Source organism: Phyllostomus hastatus, unplaced genomic scaffold (genome assembly GCF_019186645.2).
Source record: "Phyllostomus hastatus isolate PE091 unplaced genomic scaffold, TTU_PhHast_1.1 phas_scaffold_585, whole genome shotgun sequence".
NCBI classification, from domain to species: Eukaryota; Metazoa; Chordata; class Mammalia; order Chiroptera; family Phyllostomidae; genus Phyllostomus; species Phyllostomus hastatus.
In genome coordinates this window covers 1-13,392 of record NW_025334037.1, presented here as the reverse complement: position 1 = coordinate 13,392, position 13,392 = coordinate 1, and the positions used below count along the sequence as shown (strand labels likewise).

The 13,392-nt window shown below is 37.1% G+C and overlaps 1 protein-coding gene across 1 annotated transcript; it reads left to right on the top strand.

Annotated features, from left to right (window-relative positions):
• Window positions 1-679: 679 nt before the first annotated feature.
• LOC123810188 (olfactory receptor 480) lies at window positions 680-1,618 on the top strand. Its single transcript, XM_045825750.1, has one exon. It carries the CDS (start codon window positions 680-682, stop codon window positions 1,616-1,618), a length of 939 nt encoding a protein of 312 aa, XP_045681706.1.
• The last annotated feature ends 11,774 nt before the right edge of the window (window positions 1,619-13,392 follow it).

Sequence of the window (13,392 nt, the reverse complement as noted above, 5' to 3'; positions counted from 1 at the left end):
CATTTTGCACAATATTTTGCTTCTAGCCCATAATGGTACTGGTGACTAACTCTGCATTTGTGTCATACACATCTATTTTCTTTAAAATTTTAAGCTTCCATTCACTCTTGGGTCCATACTTAGTTACTAAAGTTCCATGTCTGTCCTGAACAAAGATAAGGAAACTAGGACTTTGAAGTTCAGACTCACAATTACAACGTGTTCATAACATGGTATACTATTGCTCAGTTATTCACAGGTAACACAATTCAAGCATTTCTGTTAAGGATAAAACTGTGACGTGTAGCTCGTTGAACACATGACTGTGATGGTGTGCATGTATGTTGTGAATTCAATCTTCCTGACACTTAACACATGAAGAAAAAATATTCTGAAGTTTTAGTTGGTCTCTGTAGCTCAGGAAACACCTAACACCTAACAATGTGATGCAAGAATGAGTTAGGTTCATTAAGTTAAAAATTTTGTTGAAATTCCTGGCCTATATCAATAAACATATATACTATCAAGTTTTACATGAGGCATTGTGTGGGAAAGCACTTTGTATCAAACTTACACTAGTGTGTCTATGTTTTTATAGTTTTTATTATGTAGCCATTGTAAAATAAGTATGTAAATTATACTATTCTTCTGTCCTAATATCCACTTGTTTTGCTTTCAGTGGGCACCATTTGCAGTATAGATGGGGACTGGAAACTATACAGCTGTGAAAGAATTCATTATTTTGGGGTTAACAGAGAATGCTACAACTTGTGTCATTTTATTTATTGTGTTTCTAGGAATCTATGTTGTCACCTTAATGGGCAACATCAGCATAATCATGTTAATCAGAAGCAGCCCTCAGCTTCACACACCAATGTACCTTTTCCTCTGCCATTTGGCCTTTGTAGACATTGGTTATTCCTCATCAGTCACACCCGTTATGCTCACAGGCTTCCTCAAGAAAGGAACCTCTATCAGTGTTGCTGGTTGTACAGCCCAGCTCTGTATTGCAGTTGCATTTGGGACAGCTGAGTGCTTCCTGTTGGCTGCCATGGCCTATGATCGCTATGTGGCCATCTGTTCCCCACTGCGCTACTCCACACACATGTCCCCCAGAATCTGCATTCTCTTAGTGGGAATGTCCTACTTGGGTGGGTGTGTAAATGCTTGGACATTCACAGGCTGTTTATTAAGTCTATCCTTTTGTGGACCTAATAAAATCAATCACTTTTTCTGTGACTATTCACCACTTTTGAAGCTTTCCTGTTTTCATGATTTTACTTCTGAAATAATTCCAGCCATCTCTTCTGGTTCCATCATTGTGGTCACTGTGGTTATCATTGTTCTGTCTTATGTCTACATCCTTTTCTCAATTCTGAAGATGTGTTCCACTGAGGGACGCCAAAAAGCCTTCTCCACCTGCTCATCTCACCTCACAGCAGTCATCCTGTTCTATGGGACCATCACATTCATTTATGTCATGCCCAAGTCCAGCTACTCAACAGAACAAAACAAAGTGGTGTCTGTGTTCTACACGGTGGTGATCCCCATGCTCAACCCTCTCATCTACAGTCTGAGGAACAAGGAGGTGAAAGAGGCCATGCGAAAACTGATGGCTAGAACATATTGGTGGTCCTAAAGTAATCTGATTTTATTAATAAACACTATATAATGAGGACTTCTTCTGCAGATGAATGGATAATATACCAAGTAAATTTCATTGTATATTCATAGTATTCTAGACTCATAGATTTCATTGTTAGTCTCAAGAAAGTTTTCAGTGTAAAGAATAAATGTGCATGCACTAAGACAGTAATATCTAGTGAAAAATAATTGCTTTATGCTTACTTCACCTACCATTTGTTGCATCTACAAGTATTGTACAAATATTTTCAAGTAAGTTCTGTGCTCTTTGAATACAGTCTTTGGAATTAACAGCTGGAAGCATCTGAAATTCCTTGACTGGGAAATAGAGAAGAGTGTGGCCATCCAAGATCTCATCATCTAAAGAGGTGGTGCTTGTGCTGTACAGATAATGTAAGGGTTGGAATCAATGATTCTGGTAGTTGTAAATCTTCTGGTGCTTTGTGATCTGAGTGTGACCAACAGGATTCCTCCCACAGTCCCACTGCAGGTGAGTGTCTTCAAGCCAAATCAGAAGGTACCTGAAAACTCTATTCAGCTAGTAGTTTTTTCCCTTCAGGAATTTATTTGACAAAATACATGAAGGAGTCCCAAGAAGAAACCCTACTGGGGGTTAATTCACATGATCTGGATCTTTTTTAGATGAAGAAGAAAAGTTACTTTTTTTTAAAGGTTGTTTCAATCTTTTCAAATGTATGCTGCATACTTTTAAATAATTTTATTAAATTTCTTGGCCAACATTGGTGAATAAGATTATATAAGCTTTAAGTGTACAATTCCATAATACATTATCTGCATATTGTATTGTATGTTCACCACCCAAAGTCAAGTCTCTCTCTGTCACCATATATTTTGACCCTCCTTACCCTCTTCTCCCTCCCCCCATCCTCCTTCCCCTTTGGGAACTACCATACTGTTGTCTCTGTTGAAGAGTTTTTTAGTTTCTTATAGGAAACGAATCAGCATGCCAGCGGCAAATGTAGTACAGCATTGATCTGGAAAACTGATTGAATGCGAAGTGGCACACAGGAGACAGGTGTGCAGAGTGGCTTTCCTGTGGGGAATCAGGACTGCATTGTACCTAGGCTTCTTTAAGACTTGCTCTTGCTAAAACTCCCTCACCCTGAGTTTAGACTGTAGATGTTTAATGTATATCTCTGAAGCAACTCCCTAAAGTCTGTACTAAGTCATCCCAAGGATGAAATGTAACCAAATCAATCCTTTTTATCATTCCCTGGCATTTGCAACATTTTTTTCTTTTTCTTTTGTTATCTGTAAAATATAGTTACTTAATGTAAATCTAAGGATAATGAATGAGAACCTTCTTTGATGTAATGCAACTGGAAAGCAATAAAAGCCTGTCCAGGCAAAGGTTGAGGCGCTCTCTCCTTGAGAGAGTGGCCAAGGCTCTCTCTCTCTCTGAGAGAGCGGCCATGCTGCCCTTTTTCTCCACAGGACTTCTGTAGTCCGTGTGAATTCGTTCATTGCATCCACAACACACAGACTCGGCTGGCCAGAGTCTGCATGAGTTCTGTTTTATATTCAATGTATGAGTGAAATGATATGGTTCTTGTGCTTTTCTATCTGATTTATTTTGCTTAGCATGCTATTTTCAAGATCCATGTTGTTGCAAATGGCAGTAACCATCTTTCCTTATGGCTGTGTAGTATTCCATTATATATATATATGTGTGTGTGTGTGTGTGTGTGTGTGTGTGTGTGTGTGTGTATGTGTATGTGTATATGTGTGGTGTATATATATATATATATATACACCACATCTTCATCCAATCATCCATTGAAGAACACTTAGGCAGTTTCCATATCTTGGTCACCATGGATAATTTTGCAAATGAGCCTAGGGGTACATATATCTTTACAAATACATGTTTTCAAAATTTTGGGGTAAATACCCAGAAGAGGGATTGCTGGGGCTATTCTTAACATTTAGAGGAATCTCCATACTGTTTCCCATAGTGGCTGTACCAGTTTACATTCCCACCAGCAGAGAATGAAGGTTCTTTTTTCTCTACAACCTCTCAAAAACTTATTTGTTGTCTTGTTGCTAATAGCCATTCTAACAGGTGTAAGGTGGTATCTCATTGTGGTTTTTAAAAAATTATATTTTATTGTTTATGTAATTACAGTTGTCCCAGTTTTCGTCCTTTGCCCTCCTCCACCCAGCTCCTCCCCTACTTCATGCAATTCCCACACCACTGTCCATATCCATGTGTCATGCATATGTATTTTTTGGCTAGTCTATTCCCTATGCTGTACTTTACATGTTCATGATTATTCTGTAACTATCAATCTGTATTTCAAAATCCCTTCACCTTTTTCACCCATCCCCTGAACCCCTCTCCCATCTGGCAACCATCAAAATGTTCTCTGTAACTATGTTTCCTTTCTACTTATATGTCTATTTAGGTTTTATATTCCATTGGTGATAGATATGTATTTATTGCCATTTTGTTGTTCATGTTTTTCCTCTTCTTCTCCCTCCTCTTCTCCTTCTCCTCCTCCTCCTCCTTCTTCTCCCTCTTCTTCTAGAAGAAGCTTTAACATTTCATATAATACTGGTTTGGTGGTGATGAACTTCCTGTAGCTTATTCTTGTCTGGGAAGCTCTTTATCTGTACTTTGATTCTTAGTGACAGCTTTGCTGGGTAGAATAATCTTGGTTGTAGGTCTTTGCCTTTCATTGCTTTGAATATTTCTTCCCAGTCCCTTCTAGACTATGAGGAATCTTTTGAGATCAGTTGACAGTCTTATGGGAGTTCCCTTGTAGGTAACTAACTTAGATTCTCTTGCTGCTTTTAAGATTTTCTCTTTGTCTTTAACCTTTAGCATTTTAATTATGATATGCCTTGCTGTGGGCCTCTGTACATTCATGTTGTCTAGGACTCTCTGTACTTCCTGGACTAGTATGTCTATTTCCCTCTTCAAGTCAGGGCAGGAGCTAGGTGCAGCTTTCTTTCAGGCAGAAATGTGGGCAGAGGCCATTGTTCCCTTTCTGGGTCCTCCCTTTACAGAGCTACAGAGAGACAGAGCTGGTAGGTGAGCCCCATATCTGTGACTCCATCAACATGGCTCACACTGTTTCCCCACCCTAGTCATTCTGTGAGACCTGTGCCACCCATCTTTCAGGCCCATCCAAGCTGTTTCCAGTAACTTTTCCATACAAATAGTTTGTCTTGGCCCATGTTTCAGATTTTTCTAAGTTCTTTCAAACAAGTAGCACCTGGCTTCAGTAGCCCCATAACTCTTGATAAGTTGCTCCAGGCCCAGCACTATCAGCTACCAGTCTTAGTTAACAGCTTGGCTATCTCCTGGGACCTCTAAGCCCAGCATGAGTAGTAGTCATCTGCAGATTTCTTTGTAGCTTATGTTGTGTGATTCTGGACAGAACACAGGCAGTGGCTGACCTTGGATGCATCAAGAGCAACCAACACTCAACTACAACAGAAGGGTGTACATAGCCCACATGGTGAGTACACCCTGAGTACCCAGCTTGGGTAACAGATGAGGCTGTGCCACCAACCCTACAGAACACCTCCAAAACTAGGCCATACTACCAAGCCTGGGAGACATAGCAGCAAACACAGGGAGGCTGCCAGAAGGAGGAGAAAAAGAAACATAGCCCAAATGAAAGAACAGAAAAAATCTCTGGGAAAAGAACTAAAGAAAATGGAAATGAGCACCTACTAGATGCAAAGTTTAAAATACTGGTTACAAGGATGCTCAATAAACATAGTGAGAATGTCAACAGCATAAAAATATCAATTAGAAAGAAAGGATACATTAATTGAAATAAAAGAAAAATTTACAGGGAATCAACATAGAATGGATAAAGCTGAGAATCAAATCAGCAATCAGCAATTTGGATAAGGAAGCATTAACAACCAATCAGAACAGCAAAAAGAAGAAAAGAGACCAAAAGAATGAGGATAGTGTAAAGAGTTTCAGTGACAACTTAAAGTGTACCAAGATTTGCATAAAGGGGTTTCCAGAAGGAAAAGAGAGTAAGAAATTGATAACCTATTTGAAAAACAAGCATTGTGGCTTTGATTTGAATTTACCTTATAGCTTGTGTAGTTAGGCACCTTTTCCTGTATCTGTTGGCCATTTGTATGGGAGAAGTGTTTGTTTGGGTCCTCTGCCTATTTTTAAATTCAGTTGTTTGTGTGTGTGCATGTGTGTGTGTGTGTTGAATGAGTTCTTTATATACTTTGGATATTAGCTCCTTATATGAGGTATTGTTTGCAAATATCTTTCCCATTCAGTTGGTTGCCTTTATATTTGTTGATGGTTTCTTTTACTATACAGAAGCTTTTTAGTTTGATATAGTCCCATTCATTTATTTTTACTTTTGCTTTCTTTGCATTTGAGGGAAAATGCATAAAATCTTGTCCAAGACCAAAGACCTATGTTTTCTTCTATGTAATTTATGTTTCAGGTCTTATATTTAGGTCCTTGATTCATTTTCAATTAATTTCTTATGTACATTGATGAATAGCAGTTTAATTTTATTCTTTTGCATGTGGCTTTCTAATTTTCCCAGCACCATTTTTTAAAGAGGCTTTCTTTTCACTCTGAGCAATGATGCTTAGTTGGTTGGGGGTTGTCACACAAAGTGAAAGGTCACCAGTTTGAGTCCCAGCCAGGCACATGTCTGGGTTGTGGGTTGTATCAGCGCACATTCAAGAGGCAACCAATTGATGTTTCTCTGTTACATTTATGTTTCTCTCCCTTTTTCCCCCTCCCTTCCCCTCTCTCTAAACATTTTGGAAACGATACATAAATTTTAAGAAAATTAAAGTTATGCCAGGGCACAATATTAACAGCTGGAAACTTGAAGGATAAAGAAACTGATCTTTGGAATTGTTGTTTCAGGATTTTTAGGGTATAATCCCAGGAGGGGGATCACTGGTTCAAAAGACAGTTCCATCTTTAGTGTTTTGAGGAAATTCCATACTGTTTTCCACAGTGGCTGCATCAGTCTGCACTTACACCAGCAGTGTACTAGGGTTCCCTTTTCTCCACAACCTCACCAGCACTTGTTTTTTGGTTTGTTTATGATGGGCATTCTCTAGTGTGAAGTGGTACCTGGTTGTGGTTTTAATTTGCGTCTCTCTGATGGTTAGTGATGCTGAGCATATTTTGATGTGTCTATGTGCCCTCTGTATGTCCTCCAGAAATGTCTGTTTAGGCCCTTTGCCCATTTTTAATTGGATTGTTTGTCTTCCTGGTGTGGAGTCATGTGAGTTCTTTATATATTTTGGAGACCAAACCCTTGTCCAAGATATCATTGGCAAATATGTTTGCCCATACAGTTGCTTCCCTTTTCATTTTGCTGATAGGTTCTTTAGCCATGCAGAAGCTTTTTAATTTGGTGAAGCCTCATTCATTTATTCATTCTTTTATATCCCTTCTCTTAGGGGATGTATCAGTGAAATATTGCTGTTTGGAATATCTGAAATTTTCCTGCCTATGTTCTCCTCTAGGACTTCTGTGGTGTCACTTCTTATATCTAAGTGTTTCATCTATTTTGAATTTATTTTGGTGTATGTATGGTATGGTGATGAAAGACAAATACCATATAATCTCACCTATGATGGGAACATAATCAACAAAACAAACAAATAAGTAAAATGGAACCAGAGACATGGAAATAAAGAACAAACTGACAGTGATCAAAGGGAAGAGGGAATAATAGAGGAAAAAAGGTGAAGGGGCAAGTCAAGGAACATGAACAGAGGACTCATGGGCATGGACAATAGGGTGAAGATTGACTGTGGGAGTGGTGGGGGGCTGGCAGGGGAGAGCAACTAGGGAAAAGGTGGGACAACTGTAACTGAACAACAATACTAATAAAATAAAATTAAAACTACAACATGAAATATAATGCCTTAAAAAAAGAAAGTGATTTTTAAGGTAATATAGAATTTGAGATGGCAATTTACTAAGCCAGTTATTACATTTGTTACATGGATATGAATAAAATGTTGGAAAATATATGCAATCAGTAATTACTGGAACTGATAACATAAGTTTCTTGGGGGTAAGATTTACCTTTATTCCCTACTTAGCTAGAATATAGTTAAGTAGCTTATTTGTAATAACTGTGCCTATGAGATTCTACTTTAACTCTACCTGTTTACTATTATATACCTTTCAAAACTCAATACTACTGCATTTCAGTGCTTGTTATCTGTAAAAACATATTAATTTTTCCTTTATCTTTGAAATAGAATATTGAATTTAAATTTATGTTTTTATATTTAATCTGTTGATTACTCTGACCTTCTTATAATAAATTCGACAAATGATATTTATAAAGATCCTCTCCAACTTGTAAAAGCCACAATTTTTTTCTTGTATCAATTATGTCCATATATATAAAAAGGGAAACAGGCACAAACACAGACAAATTCTAAGTTTTCTTTTGTAAAGCATATTACTTACAGATATTAATAAATCTGAATCTCAAAAGAATATTTAAGAGTCAAAAGTTGTTATCTGCAGGAAATTGTACTGTAGATATATAAAGAAAGGGAAAATGCATGATAGTTTTTTCTTCTAAGTCATTCTAACCAAGTGTGTGTACTATTTAATAGCAGTAAAATGAGCAATATTAAATTATTTTAATAAACAATTTACTCTGGTGGTTTGGTGGAAGACCAAATGAACATGTAAGAAAATAAAACAGGTTTTGTAGTGTCAAAATAAAGAGAAGTGGACATGTGACAGGAATTCGGAGGTACAACCAACAATAGTTGGTCATGGGTGAACACACGAGACTAAGTTAGGATCCTGAGTACTGGTCTGACACTCAGGGCCAGGCTGTAGGTCTAGCCAGTTTAGGGAATTAGGCAGAGTGTTGAGGGTGGGAAGCAAAACCTATAGGTCAGAGACCAGATGGGAACCAGTGGTCACAACTGAGGCAGTTAGGTCTTGAAGTTGACAGTAGAAGTTACGAGAATTTGATGACAGTAGAGGTTAAGAGAACTTGAATTTAAAACTTGGATTGAATTATACCACGTGAATATATAGGAGAAGTATCTTGAACTAAGGCTCAGGTTACTCTGTAAAATTAGGGTGATGGGAATATTAGCTTACCAAATTATTGTGAGGATTCAATGAACATATGTAAATAAAGTGTTAAACAAGTGCTTGGCAAAGAGTAAATTCTGAGTGAAAGCTGGTTAGTATTATTAGAATTTCCATCGAGTGATGCATCAGCTGGAGGGGACAGAACTTTCTAAAATAAGGGTAAGCAGGAGAATTAGCTGAGTCTTCAGGTTGAAGATAGCTGTTTCTACCATCATCCATCTACTTAAATAATCCAGTAATCAGTGGTCACCCCTTTGAGGCATGTGGATTAACTCTGACCTGAAAGTCATTCAGACATCTTTTTACTTTTTAAACATTATATATATATAATGTTAATGTGAATGTGTGTGTGTGTATATATATATATACACACATTCACATTAACATATATAACATATAACATATGTTATAACATATAACACACACACACACACACACACATATACACCTTTTGCTAGGAAAATATATATACATTTTAAATAACTGTGTTATTTAAATACATATACATATACATATACATAAATATATATACCTTATATATGTGTGTGTGTGTGTGTGTGTGTGTGTGTGTGTGTATATATATATCTTTTGCTAGGAAAATATATATACATTTTAAATAACTGTGTTATTTAAATTTCAACTTTACATGGCATTTCACTTCTAGGATCCCTGAGGCACCTAAAGGAGTGTCTTACACATATCATGACAAAACACATAAAATACATACACATTGAGGAAATAAAGCTAAGGTTACCTTTTTATACTTGAAGTTTGTTATTACTTAACCTGAAACAACAAAGTGCACTTAGAAACACTATTTAATTATGAAATAATTTACCATTTATACCCCCAATGACTATCAACTAGAAGTGTACCAAAACCTAGATATTAAAAATAGACAAGTTCAGAGGACTTCTGGCCAAGATAGAGGTGTAGGTAGACACACTGTGCCTCATGACACAACCAAAAGGAGGACAACAAATTTAAAAAGAAAAAACGACCAGAACTGACAGAAAATTGAACTGTATGGAAGTTCGACAACCAAGGAGTTAAAGAAGAAACATTCATCCAGACCAGCAGGAGGGGCAAGATAGGCACCTGGGCAGAGAAGACTCATGGCCAGGTGGCAGCTGGAGGAGTGGGGTGGGCAAGGCTGTGGCTGGTGGGCAAGGTGGCAGCTGGAGGCCTGGGTGGTCCCACTTTGTGGGCAGATAAACAGGGAGGAACAACTGGGGAGTGAGACAGACCACACAACCCAGAGTTTCAGCTCAGAAAAATAAAGCATCAAACCTATGATTGGAAACACCTGTGGGGGTTGAGGTGACAGCAGGAGAAACTCCCAGCCTCACAGAAGAGTTCATTGGAGATACCAACAGGGTCCTAGAATGTACACAAAACCACCCACCCGAGAATCAGCACCAGAAGGGCACAATTTGATTGTGGGTAGTGGGGGAAATGACTGAAAACCGGCAGAGAGTAGAGCAAGTGGCACTGTTCCCTCTCAGACCCCTCCCCCATGTATAGTGCCACAACACAGCCACATGAGTTGCCCCACCCTGGTGAACATCTAAGGCTCCATCCCTTACTACATAACAGGAATACAAAGACAAAAAAATGGCCAAAATGAAAGAACAGACCAAAGCTCCACAAAAAATATAACTAAGTAAGTGATGAAGAGATAGCCAACCTATCAGATGCACAATTCAAAACACTGGTGATCAGGATGCTCACAGAATTGACTGAATATGGTCACAAATTAGATGAAAAGAAGGAAGGCTATGCTAAGTGAAAGAAAGGAAAATGTACTGGGAACCAATAGTGATGGGAAGGAAACCAGGATTCAAATCAATGGTGTGGACCAAAAGGAAGAAAGAAACATTGCACCAGAACAGAATGAAGAAACAGGAATTAGAAAAATGAGGAGAGGCTTAGGAACTTCCAGGACATCTTTAAACGTTTCAACATCTGAATCATAGGGGTGCCAGAAGGAGAAGGGGAAGAGCAAGGAATGGAAAACTTATTTCAACAAATAATGAAGGAGAACTTCCCTAATCTGGTGAAGGAAACAGACTTCCAGGAAATCCAGTAAGCTCAGAGAGTCCCAAAGAAGTTGGACTCAAGGAGGAACACACCAAGGGACATCATAATTACATTAGCCAAGATTAAAGATAAGGAGAAAATCTTAAAAGCAGCAAGAGAAAAGGAGACAGTTACCTGCAAAGGAGTGCCCATAAGACTGTCAGATGATTTCTCAAAAGAAATCTTGCAGGCCAGAAGGGGCTGGAAAGAAGTATTCCAAGTCATGAAAGGCAAAGACCTACATCCAAGATTACTCTATCCAACATAACTATCATTTAGAATGGAAGGGCAGAAAAAGTGCCTCCCAGATAAGGTCAAGTTAAAGGAGTTCATCATCACCAAGCCCTTATTATATGAAATGTTAAAGGGGCTTATCTAAGAAAAAGAACATAAAAAATATGAACAGTAAAATGACAACAAACTCACAATTATTAACAACTACACCTAAGACAAAGACAAAAACACACTAAGCAAACAACTAGAACAGAAACAGAATCACAGAAATGGAGATCACATGGAGGGTTATCAGTGGGGAGGTGGGTGGGGAGACAGGAGGAAAATGTACAGAGAATAAGTAGCATAAATGGTAGGTAGAAGATACACAGAAGGAGTTTAAAAATAGTATAGGAAATGTAGAAGCCAAAGAACTTATATACGTTACCCATGGACATGAATAAAAGGGGGGGATACAGGTGGAAGGGGGTGTGCAGGGCAGACAGGAATAAAGGAGGGAAAATGGGACAACTGTAATAGCATAATGAATACAATGTATCTTTTAAAAATTGACAAGTTCAAAATTAACAGCCCCTTCAAGATTCGTTGTGTTCTTGTGAAGTGAACTGTCAATACTCACTTGAGAATGTGATAATGATCCCTGGTGCTTTGGAATTCACATTTGAGTCTCTACAATCTTCAGAGATTTATCCCCAAAGGCAAACAATAATAAAAAACATGGCTAATATATAACAACAATGATTTTGAATTTATTGCTGGAAGATGAATGAATTCCTATATCAAGAGGTAAAAATTTGGCTTTTGTGAATAATCTGATGTGATGATTTCCATTTCCCTTTTGAAAACACTTTATACTCTAAAGTTATACTCACAAGCCACGGTGCAGAAACAGGGCAGATAGATGTAGTCCAGCAGTCAGCGAGCCAGTAATCTCAGCTGACAGCCTTCAGTCTCCTCAACCCATGTATAAACAGGCAGGATTCAAGGGAGCAGGATTCCTCATTAATCCAGACATGAGACCAGAAAATCACAATATCTAAACTTGGCACTCAACCTTAATGCTAATAAACTTACTAGTTTTGAGATGCTTTAGAGACTTATTGTTTGTAATATTCTGTGGGAAATCTTCCTTTATTCATTGTTTTGAATGTTTTACCTTAGAGGCAACCATATACTTTTGACCAAGTCAAGAATATACAGCCAGAAAATTTGGAGATGAGCTTCAACCTGACCATGAGCTGGGTGAACCTGGGTAAACTTCTAAACATTTTAGGTGTAACTTTATTCAGCTGTATATTATGTTGAAACTAAAATTACTTCATTCCATAATACTCCAATTATGAAGCATTGTCATATTAGAACATGATTCAACTTGTTTGAGTAAATATATTTTAATTATGTTCTAAATAGTAAGCAAATGTTTGTGTAGTAATTTAGATTGATATTTCAAACTACTTGATAAAACAATATTTTAATTGTAAATGTTAAATATACATAATAAATATATAGTACTTTATTCATAAACTTAATTTGAAATTCCTTTCTCTTTCTTCTTGGTCCTTTAAAATTTTTCTAATTTTCATTTAAAAATGGTCTAGTTTTACTAAGAGAAATTGTAAACTTTGTGATTAACTAGGCACCCCTTTTATACATTAGCTGTCAAACAGTAGAAAAGTAATTTGTTGTCCACCTATTTCCAAGAGCCTTGACTTCATCATTAGTATTATAAATTCCATTTATAGCATATTACTAAAGAAATATACTAGATTCAAACTGTCTGATACAACCAGATTCCACCACTTGATATGTAAACTTAGGTAAATACTTAACATTGTAAAAATAAGTTTCTTCATCTACAAATAAAATAGAAGTTTTTAATGTTACTTCAGAAAGTTAACATAGAACTATCCATGTAAAATTCTGAATTCTGTGCCTACCATTAGTCAGCTTTCTATAAATGTGAGTTCTAAAGTCTCCATTACATGATCCTATATTTATAAGTGTTTATCTTTTTGGTCATACTGAACATTCATTTTTACTACTTCTCATAAGTCTTATGTTCAGATTAAAAGCCACTTTAAGTACATTTTGTAAATAGATACTATAAAAAGAAAAGATGGACATTATTTGAAGCAGGTTCTCTAGTGTTTGGGTGAAAAACAATTGTTAAAATATACAGTCTAATTATACATAAATATACACTACAGGCTCTAGACCATAAAGAAGTTCCAAACTTAGCTAGAATAATTTGTTTACAATTACCTCTATGTGTATTAAACAAACTGAAACCATCAAATTTATAATTTCTTTAATGTAATGTTTCCTCACAGGTTTGTATTGGTAGC

Coding starts and splice junctions, on each gene's coding strand:
- LOC123810188 (XM_045825750.1), top strand. CDS start 680: ATGGGGACTGGAAACTATACAGCTGTGAAAGAATTCATTATTTTGGGG.